The sequence below is a fragment of the Salvelinus fontinalis genome, chromosome 14 (assembly GCF_029448725.1).
Source record: "Salvelinus fontinalis isolate EN_2023a chromosome 14, ASM2944872v1, whole genome shotgun sequence".
NCBI classification, from domain to species: Eukaryota; Metazoa; Chordata; class Actinopteri; order Salmoniformes; family Salmonidae; genus Salvelinus; species Salvelinus fontinalis.
Window position 1 is genome coordinate 43,904,519 of NC_074678.1, and position 23,571 is coordinate 43,928,089.

Consider the following 23,571-nt stretch of genomic DNA (forward strand, 5'->3'; position numbering starts at 1 on the left):
TTATTTCTGAGGTCTTGGCTGATTTGTTTTTGATTTTCCCATGATGTCAAGCAACGAGGCACTGAGTTTGAAGGTAGGCCTTGAAATACATCCACAGGTACATCTCCAATTGACTCAAATGATGTTGATTAGCCTATCAGAAGCTTTTAAAGCCATGACGTCATTTTCTGGAATTTTCCAAGCTGTTTAAAGGCACAGTCAACTTAGTGTATGTAAACTTCTGACCCACTGGAATTGTGATACAGTGAATTATAAGTGAAATTATCTGTCTGTAAACAATTGTTGGAAAAATTACTTATGTCATGCACAAAGTAGATGTCCTAACCGACTTGCCAAAACTATAGTTTGTTAACAAGAAATTTGTGGAGCGGTTGAAAAACGAGTTTTAATGACTCCAACCCAAGTGTATGTAAACTTCCGACTTCAACTGTATGTGTATGTGTATGTGTGTATATATATATATATATATATATATATATATATATATATATATATATATGTGTGTGTATGTGTGTGTGTGTATGTATATATATATATATATATATATATATATATATATAATAAATAAATAAAAACGCAGAAGGCTAGCAAAGCTCTGACCAACCAACAATCTCATTGGAAATGACAGCAATGCACTTCCCAAACCCAACAAGTCATTGCATGTCCTTCTCTACAATGGTTTTTGATGGCATATTATTTGAAAGGACTTGAGGGTGAGATCAGATAGCTGAATGGCCATGAAACTGGGGAGATGATTCACCCCCACCATGCCTCGTTTCCCTTTCTTACCAGGGTTATTTTTTTGTTTGCCACAGCCAGTATTCTGCATTACAACCTGTCCATCCTGAACGTGTCCTCAGTGGCAGGGTCAGCCAGAACCATGTCGGGGTCATTGAGCATGTGCAGTCCATCCAGTGTGAGAGGGTCGATCTTCAGCTCGTCCAATGGGAAGGGAGAGTCCGCGTCGAAGCTGACATCTCCAACACCAGCCAGTGAGTTGGTTAACTCCTTAGAGAGGCTGGGTGGAGACTCACCTGTGACTAAAATGCAACATTTGGGAAAACATTTGACATTTGTAAATCAAAGCAGCTGCTAGATAACTACCAATATTATTTAAGTAACAGTCTTCACTCAAAGAATCTATAACAAGAGAAAAACTAAATACAATTCACTTAAACAAAATACATGTTTTCCTCATACTGGCCAACCTTCATAAAACAATTGACTATAATCAAGCCAGGATGAATGAATCACTTTATTAGGTGTGTACAGAGCCTAGACTAAGTTAAATTACATGACAGGCTCGCTAATTGGCTGAGCTGCTGCTCAGTACCTGTGAGAATGATGTTAGGGATGTTGCCATGGTTACTGTAGCCCAACTGCTGGGAGTCATGCAGGCTGCTCCCTGTAAGGCCCATCATGGCTGCTTGTGTGTAGTTGAGGGTGGAGCACTGGCTGTATAGGCTATTGGAGCTGATGGGGTTTTCAATCATATTGAACTGCTCGAGCTAGGCAAGTGAAAAAATACACATTTAATAAGTAAAGTTAGGTAATAGAATATAGAGATCAGGCACAATTTCTAATGTGGATACATTTGGGGGGAACGAGTTGCAGTGAAAATAGACAGTGAAATTCATGTCCTAGTTTGATGTGGGTTAAGTCACCTGGTGGGAGAGAGCATTGGTCTGCCGAGATGCTAGCTGCGGATCGTAGAACGAATCCCCAAATATACTGCCCACCACCGGAATGTGCTGAAAGAGACATTTGACCACTGATTAGAGTAAAAATAAATGGGATATGTAAACTAATAGGCCTACAGCTAATCAGTACAGCCTTCTTGGGTATCTGAGGGATATAAGGGAACAGTAGTCATGAAACAACACAAAAAAAGCACAAGCATGAGGCAATCCACAAGCTAGTCAATTCAAGCACCGTTAGCAAATGGCTGTTCATGACTGCACAGACACTAGCATCTGAAAACACTTTATTATGCCAATTCAGACCATGTTTTAAAAATGAACCATAGAATGCATGATTCATAAGAGCCACATCCACATAAATGTTTCAGCAGTAAGATTTGATACAGCTGAACAATAACATTATAAAAATCAAGACCAATAGGCCTTGTTTAGAAAAGAGAAATGTCACAATATAACTGCAGAATGAGCCATCTTGTCATTTTTAGAGGGATGAGCTAGCAAAACAGTGCCGGAGCAAATAAATGCAAGTGACTTTTGCTAGCTAGCTAGCTAGCTTGGCTAACTTCGGGGTGAAGTTAATTAGCTTCTGCAGCTTCTCTCTGCTAGCAACTGTAACACGGTTTCATGCCTTTAAAACTGACTTGTGCCAGTAATACTTACATTTGACAAATGTCGTGACGTATCCACTTTTTAACTATAATTACTTGCCAAAGTTTGGCAATATTACAAAACAAATTTTGGAATTCAGAAATGTTAAAAACAACAATAAGTGGAACATACAGTATATACAGCTACTTTCCCAAGGAAGATCACATTACTGTAGCCAGCTGTAATATATGTAAAGGTAGGATCAGCAAACAGAACAAAAATATAAACGCAATATGCAACTATTAACTATTTTACTGAGTTACCGTTCATAAGGAAATCAGTCAATTGAAATAAATAAATCAAGCACTAATATAATAGATTTCACATGGCAGACAATCAGAATGAGTTTCTCCCCACAAAGGGACTTCATTACAGACAGAAATACTCCTCTGTTTTATCAGCTATCTTGGTGTCTGGTCTCAGATAATCCCACAGGTGAAGAAGCCGGATGTGGCGGTCCTGGGCTAGCATGGTTACACGTGGTCTGTAGTTGTGAGGCCGGTTGAACGTACTGCCAAATTCTCTAAAATGACGTTGGAGGTGGCTTATGGTAGAGAAATGAACATTAAATGCTCTGGCAACAGCTCTGGTGGACATTCCTGCAGTCAGCATGCCAATTGCACGCTCCCTCAAAACTTGAGACATCTGTGGCATTGTGTTGTGTGACAAAACTGCACATTTTGGATTGGACTTTTGTCCCCAGCACAATGGACTTTTGTCCCCAGATCATGCTGTTTAATCAGCTTCTTGATATGCCACACCTGTCAGGTAGATGGATCATCTTGGCAAAGGAGAATTGCACACTAACAGGGATATAAACAAATTTGTGCACAACATTTGAGAGAAAAGCTTTTTGTGCATATGGAACATATCTGGCATCTTATTTCAGCTCATGAAACATGGGACCAACACTTTACATGTTGCGTTTATATTTTTGTTCAGTATAGAAAGAGTTAAACCCATGTCTAACACCTGAAACAGCCTTGTTAACAGGATATTTCCCCAAAAATGAATAATGTCAACAGGAGACAACCAAAGCTGCTACAAACAGTTGTTGGACTATCCAAAACTAAAAAGAAATAATTAAAGTTCCAGGTAGGTGCTACATATTCACCGGACATACACTACATGGCTAAAAGTATGTGCACAGCTGTTCGTCGAACATCTCATTCCAAAATCATGGGCATTAATATGGTGTTGGTCCCCCCCTTTGCTGCTATAACAGCCTCCACTCTTCTGGGAAGGATTTCCACTAGATGTTGGAACATTGATGCGGGGACTTGCTTCCATTCAGCCACAAGATCAGTAGTGAGGTCGGGCACTGATGTTGGGCGATTAGGCCTGGCTCGCAGTCGGCGTTCCAATTCATCCCAAAGGTGTTCGATGGGGTTGAAGTCAGGGCTCTGTGCAAGCCAGTCAAGTTCTTCCACACCGATCTCAACAAACCATTTCTGTATGGACCTCGCTTTGTGCACGGGGGCATTGTCATGCTGAAACAGGAAAGGGCCTTCCCCAAACTGTTGCCACAAATTTTGAAGCACAGAATGTCACTGTTTGCTGTAGCGTTAAGATTTCCCTTCACTGGAACTAAGGGGCTTAGCCCGAACAATTAAAAACAGCCACAGACCATTATTCCTCCTCCGCCAAACTTTACAGTTGGCACTATGCAGTCGGGGAGGTAGCGTTCTCATGGCATCTGCGAAACCCAGATTTGTCCGTCGGACTGGCAGATGGTAAAGCGTGACAGCTGAGCAGTTGTTGCTCCTAGACGTTTCCACTTCACAATAAAAGCACTTACAGTTGACCGGGGCAGCTCTAGCAGGGTAGAATTTTGATGAACTGACTTGTTGGAAAGGTGGGATCCTATGACGGTGCCACATTGAATGTCACTGAGCTCTTCAGTAAGGCCATTCTATTTCCAATGTTTTCCTATGGAGATTGCATGGCGGTGTGCTCAATATTATACACTTGTCAGCAACGGATGTGGCCGAAATAGCCCGAATCCACTAATTTGAAGGGGTGTCCACATACTTTTCGCCATGTTGTGTACATTTGGTTCAAGCAAAAACACAAAAAGCTGCTATGCGACAACACTCAAAGACCTGAGCGAATATGATAAGCAGACATCGAGCAGTGGTCTGGAGGAGAGGAAATGGGGGTGGGATTGCTGACACCATGGATGGGAGCGAGAGGCTGGGATGAGTAGCAGCTGCCCCATTTACAGCCAATTCCAGGCAAAAAACCCTCCCCCAACAAGGCAGCTTGATGGTTTCGCCCTTACTTGAGGCGAGCCGCCAGGGGAGAAGCCCGGGGAGAAGCCTTGATTGGAGACTGGGGAGGTTGGAGACTGATTGGCCGGAGAGCCTGTCTGATTGCGGTACTGTTGGAGGGAAGAGTGTTAACCGGTGCAGAACTTCTAAACACTAGCAAGAGCACACAGAGAAGGTCCCAAGGACAGTCTGGGGTGGGCTCAGTCTTAAGCAGCTACTACACCATCTATCCACAGACCAGTTCACTTCCAATGAAAAAACACAAAAACTAAAAGCAAATCAGCCACTGCTGAAGTGAACCAAACTTTGTAGAAGCTAGAATTTCACTGGGTATGAGTAAGGAAGTCAAGTTATCAACAGTAAGGTACTGACAAGCAGGAAACTCAATTCAACAGAAGAAACTTGGGTAAAGAAATTTCACAGATCTTAAGTCATTCTTCTACCTGTTGTCCTCAAATAAAACTAATTTATGTTAAGCGGCTATAAGGGCTCCTGAATGTCGCAGCGGTCTAAGGCACTGAATCTCAGTGCAAGAGGCGTCTGCACTGAGATGTTCATGAAGTCTTTAGAACATTTAATGAAACAAGGACTACAACACTTTTTCTTGGAACTTGCCAGGTCACACTTCCCCCCTGTCTGTGTCCTCTTTCTACAGAGTGTTTGACTCACCGAGTTGACGTTGATGCTTGCGGGCGTCTGGATCTGGCTGTCCGGGGAGGACTGGGTGGCTGTTGGGGCAGTGGTGGTGGCCAGGGTGATCAGCCTGATGCCCTGGGGCAGGGCCTGCTGCTGCAGGTCATTGAGCACTTGAGCCTGGGCCTGCACTGTCAGCTGGCTAAAGAAAGCATACTGGGATAGCTGCTGCTCCAGAGTCAAGGCCTCCATCGCCACTGCCTGATAAATGATACAGAAAAACAAAAACAACTTTACCAGGCTAAAGAGGCCAAGATTTTGGGGTGAAACAATGAAAACAAGGTATCTGACAGTGTTAGGACAGGGTTACAGTATTTAGTGTAGGAGCAGTTGATAAATTAAAATGCAATTCATTTTAGTAAGCTAGCTAACTAACAGGTGAAACAATTAACTTATTTACAGTTAGGTAACTAATGCACTGCTCTTTGTTAGCAGTGTTTTCCACTAACGCCGGCTATACACACACATTTTCAGCCGCGTACTTTTTCCACTTAAAAAAGGTGCACTAAGCAGAAATCACTCCCCCATTTCATGGTTGCAAAAATGCTAATAGTTCACCTTATGTGTGACAAAAAAAGCAAGTATAGCGCAGAGAATTATTGTACCATCTAAACCGTTGTAAAATATATTTTCCATAACCAAAAATATTATATTTTCAGCTGTTTTGACACTGCTGTAAAAAAACGAAAGACGCAAAAACGAAACTTAAAAACGGGATGCACAGAAATAGCGCACATAGAAAATATCTACCACTTCTTAGACTTGCTTTCAATGAGAATGACAGTTTTATAACTTACATTTCTATGTGAATTTGGTCAGGTCGCCCAAAAAGTTACATACTGCAGCTTTAAATTAAACAAGGCTACTTTCTATCATTCGCAATTGTGTCGCACTGACTGAATAAAGTCAATCTGATATCCTTGTCATGCCTAAATCATACAATGTAGTTATACACGGAGTGTACAAAACATTAGGAACACCGTTCCTCAGAACAGCCTCAATTTGTCGGGGCATGGACTGACTACAAGGCGTCAAAAGCGTTCCACAGGGATGCTAACCCATGTGTCAAGTTTTCTGGATGCCCTTTGGGTGGTGGACCATTCTTGATACATGGGAAACTGTTTAACTTTTGCCCATTCAACCTCAATAGCACACATACACAATCCATGTCTCAAGCCTTAAATCCTACTTTAACCTGTCTCCTCCCCTTCATCTACAATGATTGAAGTGGATTTAACAAATTACATCAATAAGGGATCACAGCTTTCACCTGGATTCACCTGGTCTGTGTCATGGAAAGAGCAGGTGTTCATAATAATTTGTACAATCGGCATAGGTCTACTGATTTAATCAGTGTTTACAATGGAGTAGTCTACTACTGTTTTCTGTGTAGCCAAGTCCATGATTAACATCTGCTTCATTCACTCCTACCTGTATTGCAGATAGCTGAGAAAATGGAAGCATGTGGAAGTCAGCAGACTCTTACAAGATTCTTTAAGAAGAATTCTATGGGTCAGTTGTTAAACAAGTATTTTTTTTACAATGAATGACATACTGTAATTCACAAAGAGAGTTGCAAACACTTGCAGAAATTATTTCACTGGATGTCGTTCTCTCTTCTCTTAGAGATACATTTTTTCAGGGGATCCTGGCTGGCTACTTTTTCTATAGGGGCTACTCCGTGTGCTTGTGGAAAACACAGAGCTAAAAAATATATTAGGCATTTTTGACAGTCTTCTAAAGTGTATTAGTAAAAACGAACTGGTTTAACATACAAGTGACTGCCAAAATAAAGGAAACACGAACACAAAGTGTCTTAGGGCATTGGCCCACCACGAGCCAGAACAGCTTCAATGCACAATGGCATAGATTCTACAAGTGTCTGGAACTTTATTGGAGGGATGCGACACCATTCTTCCACAAGAAATTCCATAATTTGGTGTTTTGTTGGTGGTGGTGGAAAACGCTGTCTCAGGCGCAGCTCCGAATCTTCCATAAGTGTTCAATTGGGTTGAAATCTGGTGACAGACGGCCATGGCACATGGTTAACATAGTTTTAATGCTAATCAAACTATTCAGTGACCACTCGTGCCCTGTGAATGGAGGATTGATCACTCTACGGTGGCATAGCCATGGGAGCCAAATATAATAATATTCCCAGCATTTTTACACATGACCCTAAGCATGATTGTATGTTAATTGCTTAAATTAACTCAGGAACTGCACCTGCTTTCAATATACTTCCCTCATTTACTCATGTTTCCATTATTTTGGCAGTTACCTGTACATGACCTACTATATATCTTCATGCAGTATATAGCACCCAGATGAAGACTTAAAAATAAAGCAAATATGAATCACCTTTTGCTGAGCTTACATTTTCCTCCAATATACACTGAGTGTACAACACATTAAAGGAAACCGGCTCTTTCCATGATATACACTGACCAGGTGAACGCTATAATCCCTTATTGATGTCACTTGTCAAATCCAATAGAAATCTGTGTAGATGAAGGGAAGGAGACAGGTTAAAGAAGGGTTATTAAGTCTTGGGACAATTGAGACATGGATTGCGCATGTGTGCCATTCAGCGGGTGAATAGGCAAGAAAAATATTTGAAGTGCCTTTGAATGGGTTATGGTAGTAGTTTGTGTCAAGAACTGCAACACTGCTGGGTGTTTCCACACAACAGCTTCCCGAGTGTATCAAGAATGGTCCACCACCCAAAGGACATCCAGCCAACCCAAAGGACATCCAGCCAACAACTGTGGGAAGAATTGTAGTCAACACAGGCCAGCATCCTGTGGAACGCATTCAGCACCTTGAAGGGTCCATGCCCCGATGAATTGAGGCTGTTCTGAGGGCGGGGGGGTGAAACTAGGGCTGTTACGGTGACCGTACTATCGCATCACTGGCGGTCACTAGTCATGATGGCAGTCAAATTCCACATGACCTTTTAGTCACGGTAATTAGGCTTGATTAGGCGACTACAGGGTTCTAGTTGCAATAATTGTTGCCAGTGGGAGGGTTTAAATAGGAGTGAAGCTGGGATTCTGTACTGATGAATATCATTTGATTCCTCTGATGGTAATCACCACCAAGCTCTGATGCTGCTGATGGTTATTAGTAGCCTACCAAACGTGCTAACTGCCTGGTACTCAACACTCTATTGTCCCTCTAATCACCCTGACATCAATGCAAATGTAATTGAAAATCTAATCAAACACTTCATGAGATCCCATGAGCTCATGTTGCACAACATTTCTATAGGCTATGCAATTACATGACAAAACAGAGTGATGGCCTCTACTAAAAAGAGGATCACATCAGCTTTCTATAGGCTAGGCCTACTATATTTATTTCTCAACTTCCCTAATATTAAGCACAATGCTTCTCTTTACAACAGGAGTATAGCCTACCAGGCTGGCATGAAAATGGACCACGGGAAAAGCATCCTATATTTTTCCCCGCTGCCCGTTTCAAGACGGTGCATGATAATGGTCCATTCTAAATCAAAACAAATGCTAAATAATATATGTAAAGATTAAATCAAGAATATTGTGATGGTGACAATATTAGCCCATCACTTGTGAATGATGCTCAGCTTAAGGTAAGAAACGTGCATGTTTTTTTTTTTGCGCAACTTTTCCAAATCACACCTCTTGTACGTAGGCCTATATGTTTTGATATGGTTTGTATCACATTAAGTGTCCAAATAACCTCTTAAAATGAATCACATTACTCCGCTTTAGAACGGGCGTAGAGCCTAACTGGCATACACACACATGGGGGAGATCATTTACCATAAAAATGCACCTTTATAATAAAAGCATTACATGCATAATGGCATTTATGGTCACTTTTGAGAATGGTGTTTTCCTGCTAATGGAACATTCGCGCTTATAGCCTACTGCCATGGGCTCGTTGATGTGCTTACAATGTGAAGAAATAGCCTAATAGTGTATCAACATTTTAAGCGAAACCTTCATCTGCTGCATCAGGATCATTGCTTAAAACAGGTTTTCGATGCTAGTTGTATTCATTTGGGATCTATTGCATCCCAGAACTGTCCCAGACTATATTTGTAATATTTATTTCTCGCACAGAATAGGTACACTTTTGTACTATGGGGGATAGTAGATTTACATATGCTAGTGCTTTTGCCGTTCGTTGGGCCTACTCATCTTGATGCCTGACGAAAAGTAAATGTGGACAGTTCTTCCTATATCTTCAATATGCGCCTCGGAATTGGATAAGGACTCGTGCAGTTGCGTCCCTGATGTGTCGGTCTTCATTTGTAGCCTGTGAGATAGACCCGATCACGTGACGGAGAACCACGTAAGTGAGAGGTGCTTCGGCATGCAGCTGTGAGAAGATAATTATAATTATTATTATTCTTTCAGCCCAAGGGTACAACAGCCATAAAAGGCATGTTTTTTTAGGGGGCATTACAGCCACACAAAGGGGATGCAGTCGGGAAATTCGAGGCATTATCAAGTGCTTGTCAAATTGTGAATGAGAGACTGACGAAGTGGGTACAGCCTGGGCAAAAAAACAAAGCAGCGCTCATGCCTTTCACAAGACTTTTTAGAGTCGAATCATGCAGCCTTAGAATGTATTAAAAATCAAAACATATAGCCCAAAATTTGTATCACAACCAACGTTACATAAATAACTAAATTAAGCATATACAGTTGAAGTCAGAAGTTTTCATACACCTTAGCCAAATACATTTTAACTTAGTTTTTCACAATTCCTGACATTTAATCCTCGTGAAATTTCCCTGTCTTAAGTCAGTTAGGATCACCACTCTATTTTAAGAACGTGAAATGTCAGAATAATAGTAGAGAGAAGGATTTCTTTCTTTCATCACATTCCCAGTGGGTCAGAAGTTTACATACACTCAATTAGTATTTGGTAGCATTGCCATTAAATTGTTTAACTTGGGTCAAACGTTCACAGTAGCCTTCCACAAGCTTCCCACAATAAGTTGGGTGAATTTTGGCCCATTCCTCATGACAGAGCTGGTATAACTGAGTCAGGTTTGTTGGCCTCCTTGCTCGCACACGCTTGTTCAGTTCTGCCCACACATTTTCTATAGGATTGAGGTCAGGGCTTTGTGATGGCCACTCCAATACCTTGACTTTGTTGTCCTTAAGCCATTTTGCCACAACTTTGGAAGTATGCTTGGGGTCATTGTCCATTTGCGACCAAGCTTAAACTTCCTGACTGATGTCTTGAGATGTTGCATCAATATATCCACATAATTGTCCTTCCTCATGTCACCATCTATTTTGTCAAGTGCACCAGTCCCTCTTGCAGCAAAGCATCCCAACAACATGATGCTGCCACCCCCGTGCTTCACGGTTGGGATTGTGTTCTTCGGCTTGCAAGCCGCCCCCCTTTTCCTCCAAACACAACAATGGTTATAATGGCCAAACAGTTCTATTTTTCTTTCATCAGACCAGAGGATATTTCTCCAAAAAGTACGATCTCTGTCCCCATGTGCAGTTGCAAACCGTAGTCTGGATTTTTAACGGTTTTGGACCAGTGGCTTCTTCCTTGCTGAGCGGCCTTTCAGGTTATGTCCATATAGGACTCGTTTTACTGTGGATATAGATACTTTTGTACCCGTTTCCTCCAACATCTTCACGAGGTCCTTTGCTGTTGTTCTGGGATTGATTTGCACTTTTCGCACAAAAGCACGTTCATCTCTAGGAGACAGAACGCATTTCCTTCCTGAGCGGTATGACGGCTGCGTGGTCCCATTGTGTTTATAATTGCGTACTATTGTTTGTACATATGAACGTGGTACCTTGATTTTCCCATGATGTCAAGCAAAGAGGCACTGAGTTTGAAGGTAGGCCTTGAAATACATCCACAGGTACACCTCCAATTGACTCAAATGATGTCAATTAGCCTATCAGAAGCTTCTAAAGCCATGACATTTTCTGGAATTTTCCAAGCGGATTAAAGGCACAGTCAACTTAGTGTATGTAAACTTCAGACCCCCTGGATTTGTTATATAGTGAATTAATTTGTCTGTAAACAATTGTTCGAAAAATTACGTGTGTCATGCACAAAGTAGATGTCCTAACCGACTTGCCAAATCTATAGTTTGTTTTAACAAGAAATTTGTGGAGTGGTTGAAAAACTAGTTTTAATGGCTCCAACCTAAGTGTATGTAAACTTCCGACTTCAAATGTAGGAATTGTTTTGTTAACCGCTCAACACAGAATAGCCTCATGTTCGCACTCCCTCAAATCGTTTAGAGATAATAATATTTTCTATTTAATTCAGCTATGTTCAATTGTATTCTTCATACTATAAAATAATGCCACGGAATTCTAAGCAAATCTTGTCTGCTAATTAAACTAGTGTAGCCCACAGCCATTTGGCATAGCCAGATCAGGGCCTAACATAAGGACAACTCAGAGTATTCGATTATGTTCTTCTGAAATAGACTATATTTTCTTCATATCGTGCTTCTTTAGACCCGTCTAAAAAAAATAAAACAATTATTGTGAAGTTGTAGGCTTATTACATGGATTTAATAGACTTTTAAAAATGTACATGTTCCAAGGTCTACACCAGTGGCCAGTAGGCTATGCGTAGAAGCCAGGAGATGCTAAATGTGTTTATGTTAATTAAGGGTCAATTACCATGAGACCGGCAGTTATTTGATTGACAATCACCGGTTGACAAAATTTCATGTCCGCCACAGCCCTAGGTTCCAAGCCTTATCCGGAAGGTGTCCTTAATGTTTTGTACACTCAGTATTACAAGAGTGGCTGAATATCTTGTGAGCATCTAGGTTTTGCCCAGTGGCACAAAGGCTTAGTATGTTGTATAAAGATTCTCTTAGGTCATGGTCAGAACAGGTAACAGTCGAGACTGGCGCAATGGGTGGAGGAGGATTATTGTTTTCTATTTGAAAGTAGCTCACACTCGGAGCATTATGATCGAATGCCTTCTTTGAGCAATTGCAAGCACTAAATTACTTGAGGGATATTTGCTAGCCGAGTCATTTCAGGAAACAAGGCCAAACTACATCTGCCAGGAAGTGCTTGCTCACCTCCAAATTGGGATTTAGCCATTAAGAGAAAAATACTTCCACCAGTTCTCCTTTTGAAGTTAAGGTTGAGTTATAATTTAATTTCTGTCTACATAGCCGTTTAGCCAACTCCAGCACTATTATAAAATGTGCCCTATATAAAAGCCAACCCCACGGACAATCGGTAGAGCAAAGTTAAAATATAATTGTATTCAACAAGGAACGTTTAGATTTTTGTCTATGTAATGATGCTTAGCCCTGCTGTCCAGGGATTGGATAGCATGGTCACGTTGAGTCTACTCACCTGGATGTTGAGAGGAGGCGACAGCGTGGGGGAGAGCTGTTGCGGGGACTGCTGTGGCTGGGGGTCTGCGTTGAGGGTTAGGGGGATCAGGGTGGGCTGCCTACGCTGGGCCGCCACAGTCATGGTAGGCTGAGAGGTGGTAGTGATCCCTGCCAAGACACAACAGGACAGGCACAAGTGACTTCTCTGAAGTACAGCAAAATTAATTCTGGGCATTGCTGTGCAACGTAACATTTCTGCAATGCTACGTAACATTTTTCACAACTACATTGAACATATTTTCTAGTGAATTGTGCTGTATGTTTATCTGACTTTGGCAATCGTCTACATATGCCAATCACTATGTAATAAAGTACCCACCCATCTAGCTTTCCTAAGCTTGGAAAATGCCTAATCATTCTGTGAAATCTTTTCAGGATTGAATGAATGGTTCTTCCTCAAATACACTCCATGCAATAATTTATAATATTTTACTGAGTTACACGTGGTCTGTGGTTATGAGGCCGGTTGGACATACAACAATATTCTCTAAAACGATGTTGGAGGTGGCTTATCAGGAAACAGCTCTGGTGGACATTCCTGCAGTCAGCATGCCAATTGCACGATCCCTCAAAACTTGAGACATCTGTGGCATTGTGTTGTGTGACAAAACTGCACATTTATTGTCTCCAGCACAAGGTGCACCTGTGTAATGATCATGCTGTTTAAGCAGCTTCTTGATATGCCAAACCTGTCACTTGGATGGATTAGCTTGTCAAAACAGAAATACTCCCTAACAAATCAAATTATATTTGTCACATACGCCATATACAACAGGTGTAAACCTTAACGTGAAATGCTTACTTACAAGCCCTTAACCAACAATGCAGAACAAGAAATAGAGCTAAGAAATGATTTACTAAATAAACTAAAGTGAAAAAAAAAAAAAAAAAATAACGAAGCTATATACAGGGGGTACCGGTACATAGTCAATGTGCAGGTGTAGAGGTTAGTCAAGGTAATTTGTAAAGTGACTATGCATAGATAATAAACAACGAGTAGCAGCAGTGTAAAAACAAAGGGGGAGGGGGGGGGTCAATGTATATAGTACGGGTGGCCATTTGATTAATTGTTCAGCAATCTTATGGCTTGGGGGTAGAAGCTGTTAAGGAGCCGTTTGGTCCTAGACTTGGCGCTCCGGTACCGCTTGCCGTGCGGTAGCAGAGAGAACAGCCTATGACTTGGGTGACTGGAGTCTTTGACAATTTTTAGGATCTTCCTCTGACACCGCCTGGTATAGAGGTCCTGGATGTCAGGAAGCTTGGCCCCAGTGATGTACTGGGCCATACGCACTACCCTCTGTAGTGCCTTACAGTCAGATGCCATACCAGGTGGTTACAGAACATGCTTGGTGCTTTTATGAAAATCCGTAGAGTATCCTTGGTTACATTTTTATCTGAATATCATAAACCTTTCAAATTTGCCAGATTCATTTCGCCATCGATGACTTACCGTGGCTGGCAGCACTGATGCCGAGGTGGGTGAGGTTGGTGGTCAGGTTGCCTGTGCTGTTGGATGAGCCAAGGGAAGGAAACGCCACAGTGTCGTCTGGATCCAGCGGAGTGGGCAGCGGTGGGGGGAACTGGATGTTGGTCAGATCAGGCAGGGAGCCTCCCGTATTGAGCGTGGCCGGGATCAATGACGTGTTCACTTCCTGATCTGGTGATGGAAATATACTAGAGGGGAGAAAGAAAAGGTATACATATTTCCTAAAACAGCACTAGGCAAAAGAAAATCCATTATAAAATTACTTTTATTTGTTGGTTTTTATGAATGATGACTTCTCGTTGTTGTTGTGTGTTGAAATAACAGTTGCTAGTCATATGGTGTCATAGGTTCTCTCACACACAGACATGTTCTCTTCACCGAGTCACATAATTCAAGCCCTGGGCAGCTCTTTCTCACAAAGCACCTTTCTATATGGTATGGTCCTGCCGGAGCACCATATTCAGATGAATGGTGCAACAAATACTCACTTGATCCCAGGGACTTCGCAGGACTTGGTTCTTGATGAGTCATTCTAGAGGGAAAGTACACTCAGTAAAAAAAACATTTGAAAAAATGGCCTAAAATGGTGAGCAAGCACTGATACAAGAAGGCTACATGTTCGCTCCTTTACCTTTTCGTTATCCCATTGTGTATCCTTGTCTGCATCTGATTCAGACTCCTCAGTCCCAGGCACTGTAAGCAGCAGCACTAAATGGGGGCACAGTCAAATAAATGACAATTGAAGGTACTAAGCTCAATTCAAATCAACCCACATTGCAGTATTTTCAGTGTAGCATTCTTCCTGTAGTGAAATGAAACTGCATAATGGTTTTGGGGACAGTAAAAACAACCGGTAGATGTCCATGACAGGTAGCTAGATACATCCAGTTTTCAGAAGACCATAGTATAGCTCTATTTTCACACGTCATCTTCAGGAATTTCAATTGAGACCATTCCCAGAGAAGATAAGTTCCGTTCAAGAAAATGACTCTGTATAGCACAATATAATTCAAAATACTACAACAATCTTTCCCTCATCAGTAAGCAGTGGTTGGTTGAACACAAACCAAAATGTGATCGCTTCACCGAAAGAGAATAGCTGCTCCAACATGGACAAAAACTGTTAGTGGAACACAACACCTTCATGTCATAAATTATCCAGACGATTTTACAGTGGCTTATCCTTTCGTGGACATGTGGATTCATACAGGAATAAATTGAATCAGGCCTGAATTAATAGAAGCTGTTCCTTGTCCATGTAACTGGATCCTCCATTACCTCGTTTAGGCTGTAGCTCTTGTGATCCCCCTGCAAACACATCCTGGGGCACAGGGTTCATGGTGTTCTGGTGTAGTGCTGAGTCAGAGTTTGTCCTGTGGCATTAGAACGAAGGAAGGTCAACAAAATGTCTATTCCCCAACCTCATATCTGGCATGCTATGTCAGACTCTGGGTAAAAAATACCATTCAGTTCAATTGAACATGCCATTTCTACTTGAAAAATGGCAATTTACAAAGACATTGCATGCACTGTGTTTTTCCTGAATGTAGATGAAATGGCTAAAAACACTTGTTGAATTTTTATTTTTTTGAATAGGAGGACATTAATGGCCTACCTCCTCCAACTGGTATCCGGTGGGGGTGAGAGGTACACGGAGCTATAGGGGCAGCTGTCAATGTGGACCTCAGTTAAGGACGAAAATGGTGGTGAAATGTAAAATCAAACCTAAACCTATATAATTGAATGGTCAAGTTAACTATCAGCATTAATTTACTGAACTGCAAAGTCTAACTGTAAGCATGATCTGACAATGACACACCGTTTTAAAACAAGTACTAATTAAGTCAAAGTTTTGTAAAGACCATTCTGTTCTAGTCCAAAATAAGCTGAGTGCAGACAAAGGATATCTGGCGGCCATGTTTGTCCACAGAGAGGGGCCGGCGATGGGGCGAGGTTATACGGTTCCGATCGCGGTAAACACGGTCCACCAGCCCGTGATGCCTGGTCGACCGACTGGTGTCCAAAGCGGAATTCTGGACAGGATTAGCAAAATCAACCATACAAGAAAAAAATTGGGCATTTGAAAACACACAAAAAATTAAATTAAAATGTCTTGATATAATATGGTGCAAATGTATTCATTTCAAATGGGTCAAGCTATGGGCCCTCATACTCAAGTTAGCAAAAATGTTTAAAATAAATGGAAAGCCATGATATAGAAAGCAATGACAAAGGCTCCTTGTATGTGTTTTTTGGGAATCTTTATAAACATTTCAAGATGGGGTGAGAGTGTCTGATGCTCAAATTTAGCTTTCTTCTGAGACTTGGTTTTCCAGACAAATGCAGTGGATCAATACTGATAAGGCAGGACGAGTCTTCAAAATTGTAAAATACTAGAGAAGTCTCTTGAATTGGATTCCTGTTAACAACCTATAGGGTAACGCGAGGGTGATTCTTAGCCTATCATGAAAGCTCTGAAAGATAAAATTTCCCTCAGGTGAGATTTAATTGTTGTATCACGCAAATTAAAAACAACATTTTACCAACTAATAGAGAAGCTGTGAGCTCACCTGAAAAGGCAGGTCAATGTTGCTATTTCCAATCTGATTGACATTGGGCAGTGAGCCTCCATAGTACTGTCCACGATTCTGCCCTAGTTGCAAATACTGGGTCTTCTGTAACTGCAACTGTGCAAAGTGAAATCGTATGAAAGCATGAATGGGTGTGTAAACTGATACATGAAAGATTACACACAAAATATTGATAGAAAACGTTCCACAGTGCTAAAGATAGACCACATGTAAAAGGCCAGATGAGATAAGACATAGGTTAATATGGGCCCGTAAACTGTTCATTTCTTCATTGATTTGAGGCAGTATCAAGTTTGTGCAATGTGTGGACAAAGTCCGTAGGCCTAAACCTAATAGCTGGAGGGTGTCAATCTCATAAGGAAAGACATCGCTGTGTAATGATGGATACTTGGATTTGTCAAATGGTGTTTATTTTTTTCAATTAGATTTGTAATTTTTTTTTATATAATAATGTTGTAAAAGCACAACATAAGTCCATTCTGTACTCCTAAACCATTCCTTTATGATATTCATAACGGGTAGGTTCACCACCCTACACCTGGCAATAACTACTAAATGTTTAAGATCACCAATTGCTTTAATGAATTGCATGAATGATGGATTAAACAAAGGCCTGATTTTATGGGGATGAATAAACAGACTAACATGGACATATATATATTTTTTTTTTTAAATCAGACTTACAAGAATGATTGCCAGTAACCAACCAAAATGAGTCAATTATTTGCATTGCACGTATTACTAAAAGGTCTACAAGAGGATAGCTGATCCCATGTTATCAGTATCTGCCATCAAAGTTCAAACTTTGCAAATCTGTCAAACCTCAGCGTGCACACACACACACACACACACACATTAGGTGCTGGGGAGGGGGGTTTCTTAGGTGCTGTCAAAGCAGCTATTAAAAATACAGCTTAGTCCTACTGCTATTACTGTTCCAGATGGCTGATAGGCGTTATAAGGTAGGTAAAGTTAAGCGTAGCACAAAGAATTTGACCAAATTCCCGACTTGGAAGACAATGTGTCTTCTAAACTTCCACGTCTAGTTGCAGGGGATTCGTTTGAATTTAGAAAATGCTCAGTTAAAAATAAATAAATGTTTCACTACATGAAGTAATCCGAAAATGTGTATGCCGCCATCTTGTCTATTTCAAATCTTCTCTCATTGATCGAGACGAGTATCATCATGATATGAAGCACTACTTGACACCTTCTCATTCAAGGGTTTTTCTTTATTATTTTCTACATTGTTGAATAATAGGGAAGACATCAAAACTATGAAATAACACATGGAATCACGAGGTAACCAAAAAAGGATTAAATGAGTCAAAATATATCATATTTGAGATTCTTCAAAGAAGCCACCCTTTGCCTTGACTGCTTTGCACACCCTTTGCCTTGTTAAAAGTTAATTTGTGGAATTTCAGTCCTTCTTAATGCGTTTGAGCCAATCAGTTGTGTTGTGACAAGGGAGTGGTGGTATACAGAAGATAGCCCTATTTGGTAAAAGACCAAGTCCATATTATGGCAAGAACAGCTCAAATAAGCAGAGAAACGAGAGTCCGTCATTACTTAACATTTCAAGAACGTTGAAAGTTTCTTCAAGTGCAGTCGCAAAAACCATCAAGCGCTATGATGAAACTGGCTCTCATGAGGATCACCACAGGAAAGGAAGACCCAAAGTTCCCTCTGCTGCAGAGGATACGTTCATTAGAGTTACCAGCCTCAGATTACAGCCCCAAAAAAGTTCAAGCAACAGACATCAACATCAACTGTTCAGAAGAGACTGCATGAATCAGGCCTTCATGGTCGAACTAAAAAGGCCACCATAAGAAGAAAAGACTTGCTTGGGCCAAGAAACATGAGCAATGGACAATAGATCGGTGGAAATCTGTCCTTTGGTCTGATGAGTCTGAATTTTAGATTTTTGGTTCCAACCGCCGTGTCTTTTTGAGATGCAGAGTAGGTGAACGGATGATCTCAGCATGTGTGGTTCCCACCGTGAAACATGGAGGACGAGGTGTGATGGTGCTTTGCTGGTAACACTCAGTAATTAATTTACAATTCAAGGCATACTTAACCAGCATGGCTACCACAGCATTCTGCAACAATAAGCCATCCCATCTGGTTTGGGCTTAGTGGGATAATCATTTTTCAACAGGACAATGACCAAACACATATCCAGGCTGTGTAAGGGCTATTTGACCAAGAAGGAGTGTTGCATCAGATGAACTGGCCTCCACAATCACCCGACCACAACCCAATTGAGATGGTTTGGGATGAGTTGTGCCGCAGAGTGAAGGAAAAGCAGCCAAGAAGTGATCAGCATATGTGGGAACTCCTTCAAGACTGTTGGAAAAGCATTTCAGGTGAGGCTGGTGGAGAGAATGCCAAGAGTGTGCAAAGCTGTCATTAAGGCAAATATTTTGATTTGTTGAACACTTTCTTGGTTACGACATTTTTCCATATGTTTTATTTCATAGTTGATGCCTTCACTATTATTCTACAATGTAGAAGAAATGTAAAGAAAAACCCTTGAATGAGTAGGTGTGTCCAAACTTTTGACTGGTACTGTATATATTTATACATGAACTGTGTACAAAACATTATGAACACCTGCTTTTCATGACAGACTGACTAGGTGAAAGCTGTGATCCGTTATTTATGTCACTTTTTAAATCCACTTCAATCCGTATAGATTAAGGGGAGGAGACCAGTTAAAGAAAGATTTTTCAGATTTTTCAATTTCCACAAAGTTTGCGGCTTCAGTATCTTTAGATATTTTTGTCAGATGTTACTATGGAATACTGAAGTATAATTACAAGCATTTCATAAGTGTCAAAGGCTTTTATTGACAATTACATGAAGTTGATGCAAAGAGTCAATATTTGCAGTGTTGACCCTTCTTTTTCCAAGACCTCTGCAATCCTCCCTGGCATGATGTCAATTAACTTCTGGGCCACATCCTGACTGAGGGCAGCCCATTCTTGCATTATCAATGCTTGGAGTTTGTCCAAATTTGTGGGTTTGTGTTTGTCCACCCGTCTCTTGAGGATTGACCACAAGCTCTCAATGGGATTAAGGCCTGGGGAGATTCCTGGCCATGGACCCAAAATATCGATGTTTTGTTCCCCGAGCCACTTAGTTATCACTTTTGCCTTATGGCAAGGTGCTCCATCATGCTGGAAAGGGCATTGTTCGTCACCAAACTGTTCCTGGATGGTTGGGAGAAGTTGCTCACGGAGGATGTGTTGGTACCATTCTTTATTCATGGCTGTGTTCTTAGACAAAATTTTGAGTGAGTCCACTCCCTTGGCTGAGAAGCAACCCCACACATGAATGGTCTCAGGATGCTTTACTGTTGACATGACACAGGACTGATGGTAGGGCTCACCTTGTCTTCACCGGACAAGCTTTTTTCCCGGATGCCCCAAACAATCAGAAAGGGGATTCATCAGAGAAAATGACTTTACCCCAGCCCTTAGCAGTCCATTCCCTGTACCTTTTGCAGAATATCAGCCTGTCCCTGATGTTTTTCCTGGAGAGAAGTGGCTTCTTTGCTGCCCTTCTTGACACCAGGCCATCCTCCAAAATTCTTCGCCTCACTGTGCGTGCAGATGCACTCACACCTGCCTGCTGCCATTCCTGAGCAAGCTCTGTACTGGTGGTGCCCCGATCCCGCAGCTGAATCAACTTTAGGAGATGGTCCTGGCGCTTGCTGGACTTTCTTGGGCGCCCTGAAGCATTCTTTACAACAATTGAACCGCTCTCCATGAAGTTCTTGATGATCCAATAAATGGTTGATTTAGGTGCAATCTTACTGGCAGCAATATCCTTGCCTGTGACGCCCTTTTTGTGCAAAGCAATGATGACAGCACGTGTTTCCTTGCAGGTAAACATGATTGACAGAGGAAGAACAATGATTCCAAGCACCACCCTCTTTTTGAAGCTTCCAGTCTGTTATTCGAACTCAATCAGCATGACAGAGTGATCTCCAGCCTTGTCCTCGTCAACACTCACACCTGTGTTAACGAGAGAATCACTGACATGATGTCAGCTGGTCCTTTTGTGGCAGGGCTGAAATGCAGTGGAAATGATTTTTGGCGATTCAGTTAATTTGCATGGCAAAGAGGGACTTTGCAATTAATTGCAATTCATCTGATCACTCTTCGTAACATTCTGGAGTATATGCAAATTGCCATCATACAGCAGCAGACTTTGAAAATTAATATTTGTGTCATTCTCAAAACTTTTGGCCACGACTGTATGTGTAACTGATAAATGCACACACATGCACATTACATGTTTTTAAATGTACTGTATGTAAATTGTAGAGTATTTTGTCAGTAATTACTTTTCGTTATGTGTCGGATCCCAGTAAGACTAGCTTTCACCATTGGCGTCGGCTAATGGGGATCCTAATAAATAAAATCAAATAAAATCTTTCGACATCTCAATATTAGGAAGGTGTTGTTAATTTTGTGTACACTCAGTCTCTCTGTGTGTGTGTGTGTGTGTGTGTGTGTGTGTGTGTAATATATATATATATATATACATACATACACACACACCAAAAAAAGAAATGTCCTCTCACTGTCAACTACGTTTATTTTCAGCAAACTTAACATGTGTAAATATTTGTATGAACATAACAAGTTTCAACAACTGAGACAAACTGAACAAGTTCCACAGACATGTGACTAACAGAAATGGTATAATGAGTCCCTGAACAAAGGGGGGAGGGGGGGGTGGTGGTGTCAAAATCAAAAGTAACAGTCAGTATCTGGTGTGGCCATCAGCTGCATTAAGTACTGCAGTGCATCTCCTCCTCATGGACTGCACCAGATTTGCCAGTTCTTGTTACCCCACTCTTCCACCAATTCCTGGAAGCTGAGAATGTCCTAGTCCCTAACTTGTTTTTTAAGATATGCATCTGTAGGTCACAGACATCTGTATTCCCAGTCATGCGAAATCCATAGATTAGTGCCTAATGAATTTATTTCAACTGACCGATTTCCTTATATGAACTGTAACTCAGTAAAAACTTTTAAAATTGTTGTTTGTTGCGTTTATATTTTTTGTTTAGTGTATTATAAAGATCAGTCCTTTCAGCAGCCCAGAAAATTTATTTATAAATACCATCATTGGATGGTTCGGCAGTAGGGTTTAGGCCATAGGCCAGCACATTGTAAATATAGAAAAAAAATATTTGCCTGATAATGTGTATATGTCTTAGCATTTTCTAAATTCAAACGAACCCCCTGCAACTAGACATGGAAGTTTAGAAGACACGTCTTCCAAGTCGGGAATTGAGGTAGTATCCCAGTTAAAGGTTGGTAGAAAATTATCTTCGCTACACTTAACATTCCCTACCTACAATAACGCCTACCAGCCAGCTGGAACAGTAATAATCGTCCGACTAGGCGATATTTTTTTTTATAGCTACTGTCAAAGCAGGGTTGGTACTTTGCAAACATATTGCCTGACATGCATGGGAAAACAATTGACTGGGGAATTCTGTCAAAATGGCTTGTGGTGATCTAGCTATGGTGGATGTAACTCCATTGCGTTGTCAACATTGGCGTTAGCTAGATGTATCCTCCTAGCTAGTGCGGTGTTTTGTCAGTGTCAAATACACACCAGTTTGACTGAGTGAGTCGAACTGTGCTAGCTAAGCATGCTCAGTTTATTGCAAATTGTAGATGGTAACGTGCTACCTAGCTAGATAGTATCGATATCTAGCTTGATACTCTGAACCTTTTGATGTTTATGATGCATGGCAATTTGACTATGTATGAGCAGGTGCTTGCTAACTATAGAGCCTAGTTAGCTAGCCTACCTGGCTTCCCACCATACCTAGCAAACATCAACAAAGACAGTTCACTACACTAGCTGTCTAGCTAGGTTAAAACGTTTGCAAAATAACGCCCCAATCTATAATGGTTATCAGAATACAGATATTTAACTGCGAATGCAGTCAATCGGCTACTTTTGCTTGCCACTGCCAACTGGCTAAAAACAACTTGTCATAAAAACGTGCTAACGTTACTGGCTAACTAGCCAAGCTGCATACAGTAATTAATCAACAAAACAAGGCACTTACCCGTGCAGCTCTAGTGATGTTTAGGTCTTTCATCACTTCTTCGAAAGCCGCAGTCTCCTCCGCCTGTTTCTGATTATGTAAAGCGATTTTCTCGCTAAATTTACGTGGATTGTTTGAGCTCGCCATCTTTTGCTGTTCTTCTCAATGGGACATTACGCACAACGCTTGGATACGATTGTTTGTCGTCATTACGCGCGTACTGTAAATGATGCTATGAAATTAAAAATACAAATGTAAATGTCTAGCTAGCTACATAACATATCGCATACCATTTTATATTTCCTGGAAATCTAATGAGTATTATCACATCATTAAATCAGAACTTACCGTGTATATTTGATGTGTATGTTGGGCTCTGTGTGCTTTCACAGCAAATTGGTTTGGAGCGGTTCGGTTCGTTTGGACTGGTGGGAACACTATCCGCACTCGAGCGCACCGTGGTTCACTCAAAAAGGTTGGTCTCAGTCAGATTCCGTTCGTATCTTGGTGCGGTTCACTGCAGATGAGAACGCAGTCCGGACCAAATACCAGAAAAGAACCAGAGGCGTGCAGTATTGATTGTTTGACTGCAAGCATTTGATGACATGCACACAGTACCATAACTTGATATCTGTTGAAAATTATGTGGGTAGCAGCGAATTTATGGGTGTAGATTGGGGGGAGACAGGGCTATACCAGGAT

The 23,571-nt window shown here is 41.2% G+C and overlaps 1 protein-coding gene across 3 annotated transcripts; it reads right to left on the minus strand.

Moving 5' to 3' along the window:
- Positions 1-531: 531 nt before the first annotated feature.
- LOC129810938 (CREB-regulated transcription coactivator 1-like) lies at positions 532-23,471 on the minus strand. Of its 3 annotated transcripts, XM_055861949.1 has the most exons (15): positions 23,218-23,470; positions 22,891-23,101; positions 16,767-16,883; positions 16,102-16,229; positions 15,812-15,871; positions 15,475-15,569; positions 14,828-14,904; positions 14,685-14,728; positions 14,161-14,384; positions 12,670-12,818; positions 5,288-5,512; positions 4,630-4,728; positions 1,665-1,751; positions 1,334-1,508; positions 533-1,040 (listed from the first exon to the last, which is right to left on the minus strand). In XM_055861949.1, the coding sequence occupies exons 2-15, from the start codon at positions 23,014-23,016 to the stop codon at positions 829-831; spliced, it is 1,818 nt and encodes a 605-aa protein (XP_055717924.1). In that variant the 5' UTR covers positions 23,017-23,101; positions 23,218-23,470; the 3' UTR covers positions 533-828. The 3 variants fall into 3 exon arrangements, with proteins under 3 accessions (XP_055717926.1, XP_055717924.1, XP_055717925.1); XM_055861951.1 differs by lacking the exon at positions 16,767-16,883 and having other exon boundaries at positions 532-1,040; positions 23,218-23,471; XM_055861950.1 differs by lacking the exon at positions 4,630-4,728 and having other exon boundaries at positions 23,218-23,469.
- Between the last annotated feature and the right edge of the window lie 100 nt (positions 23,472-23,571).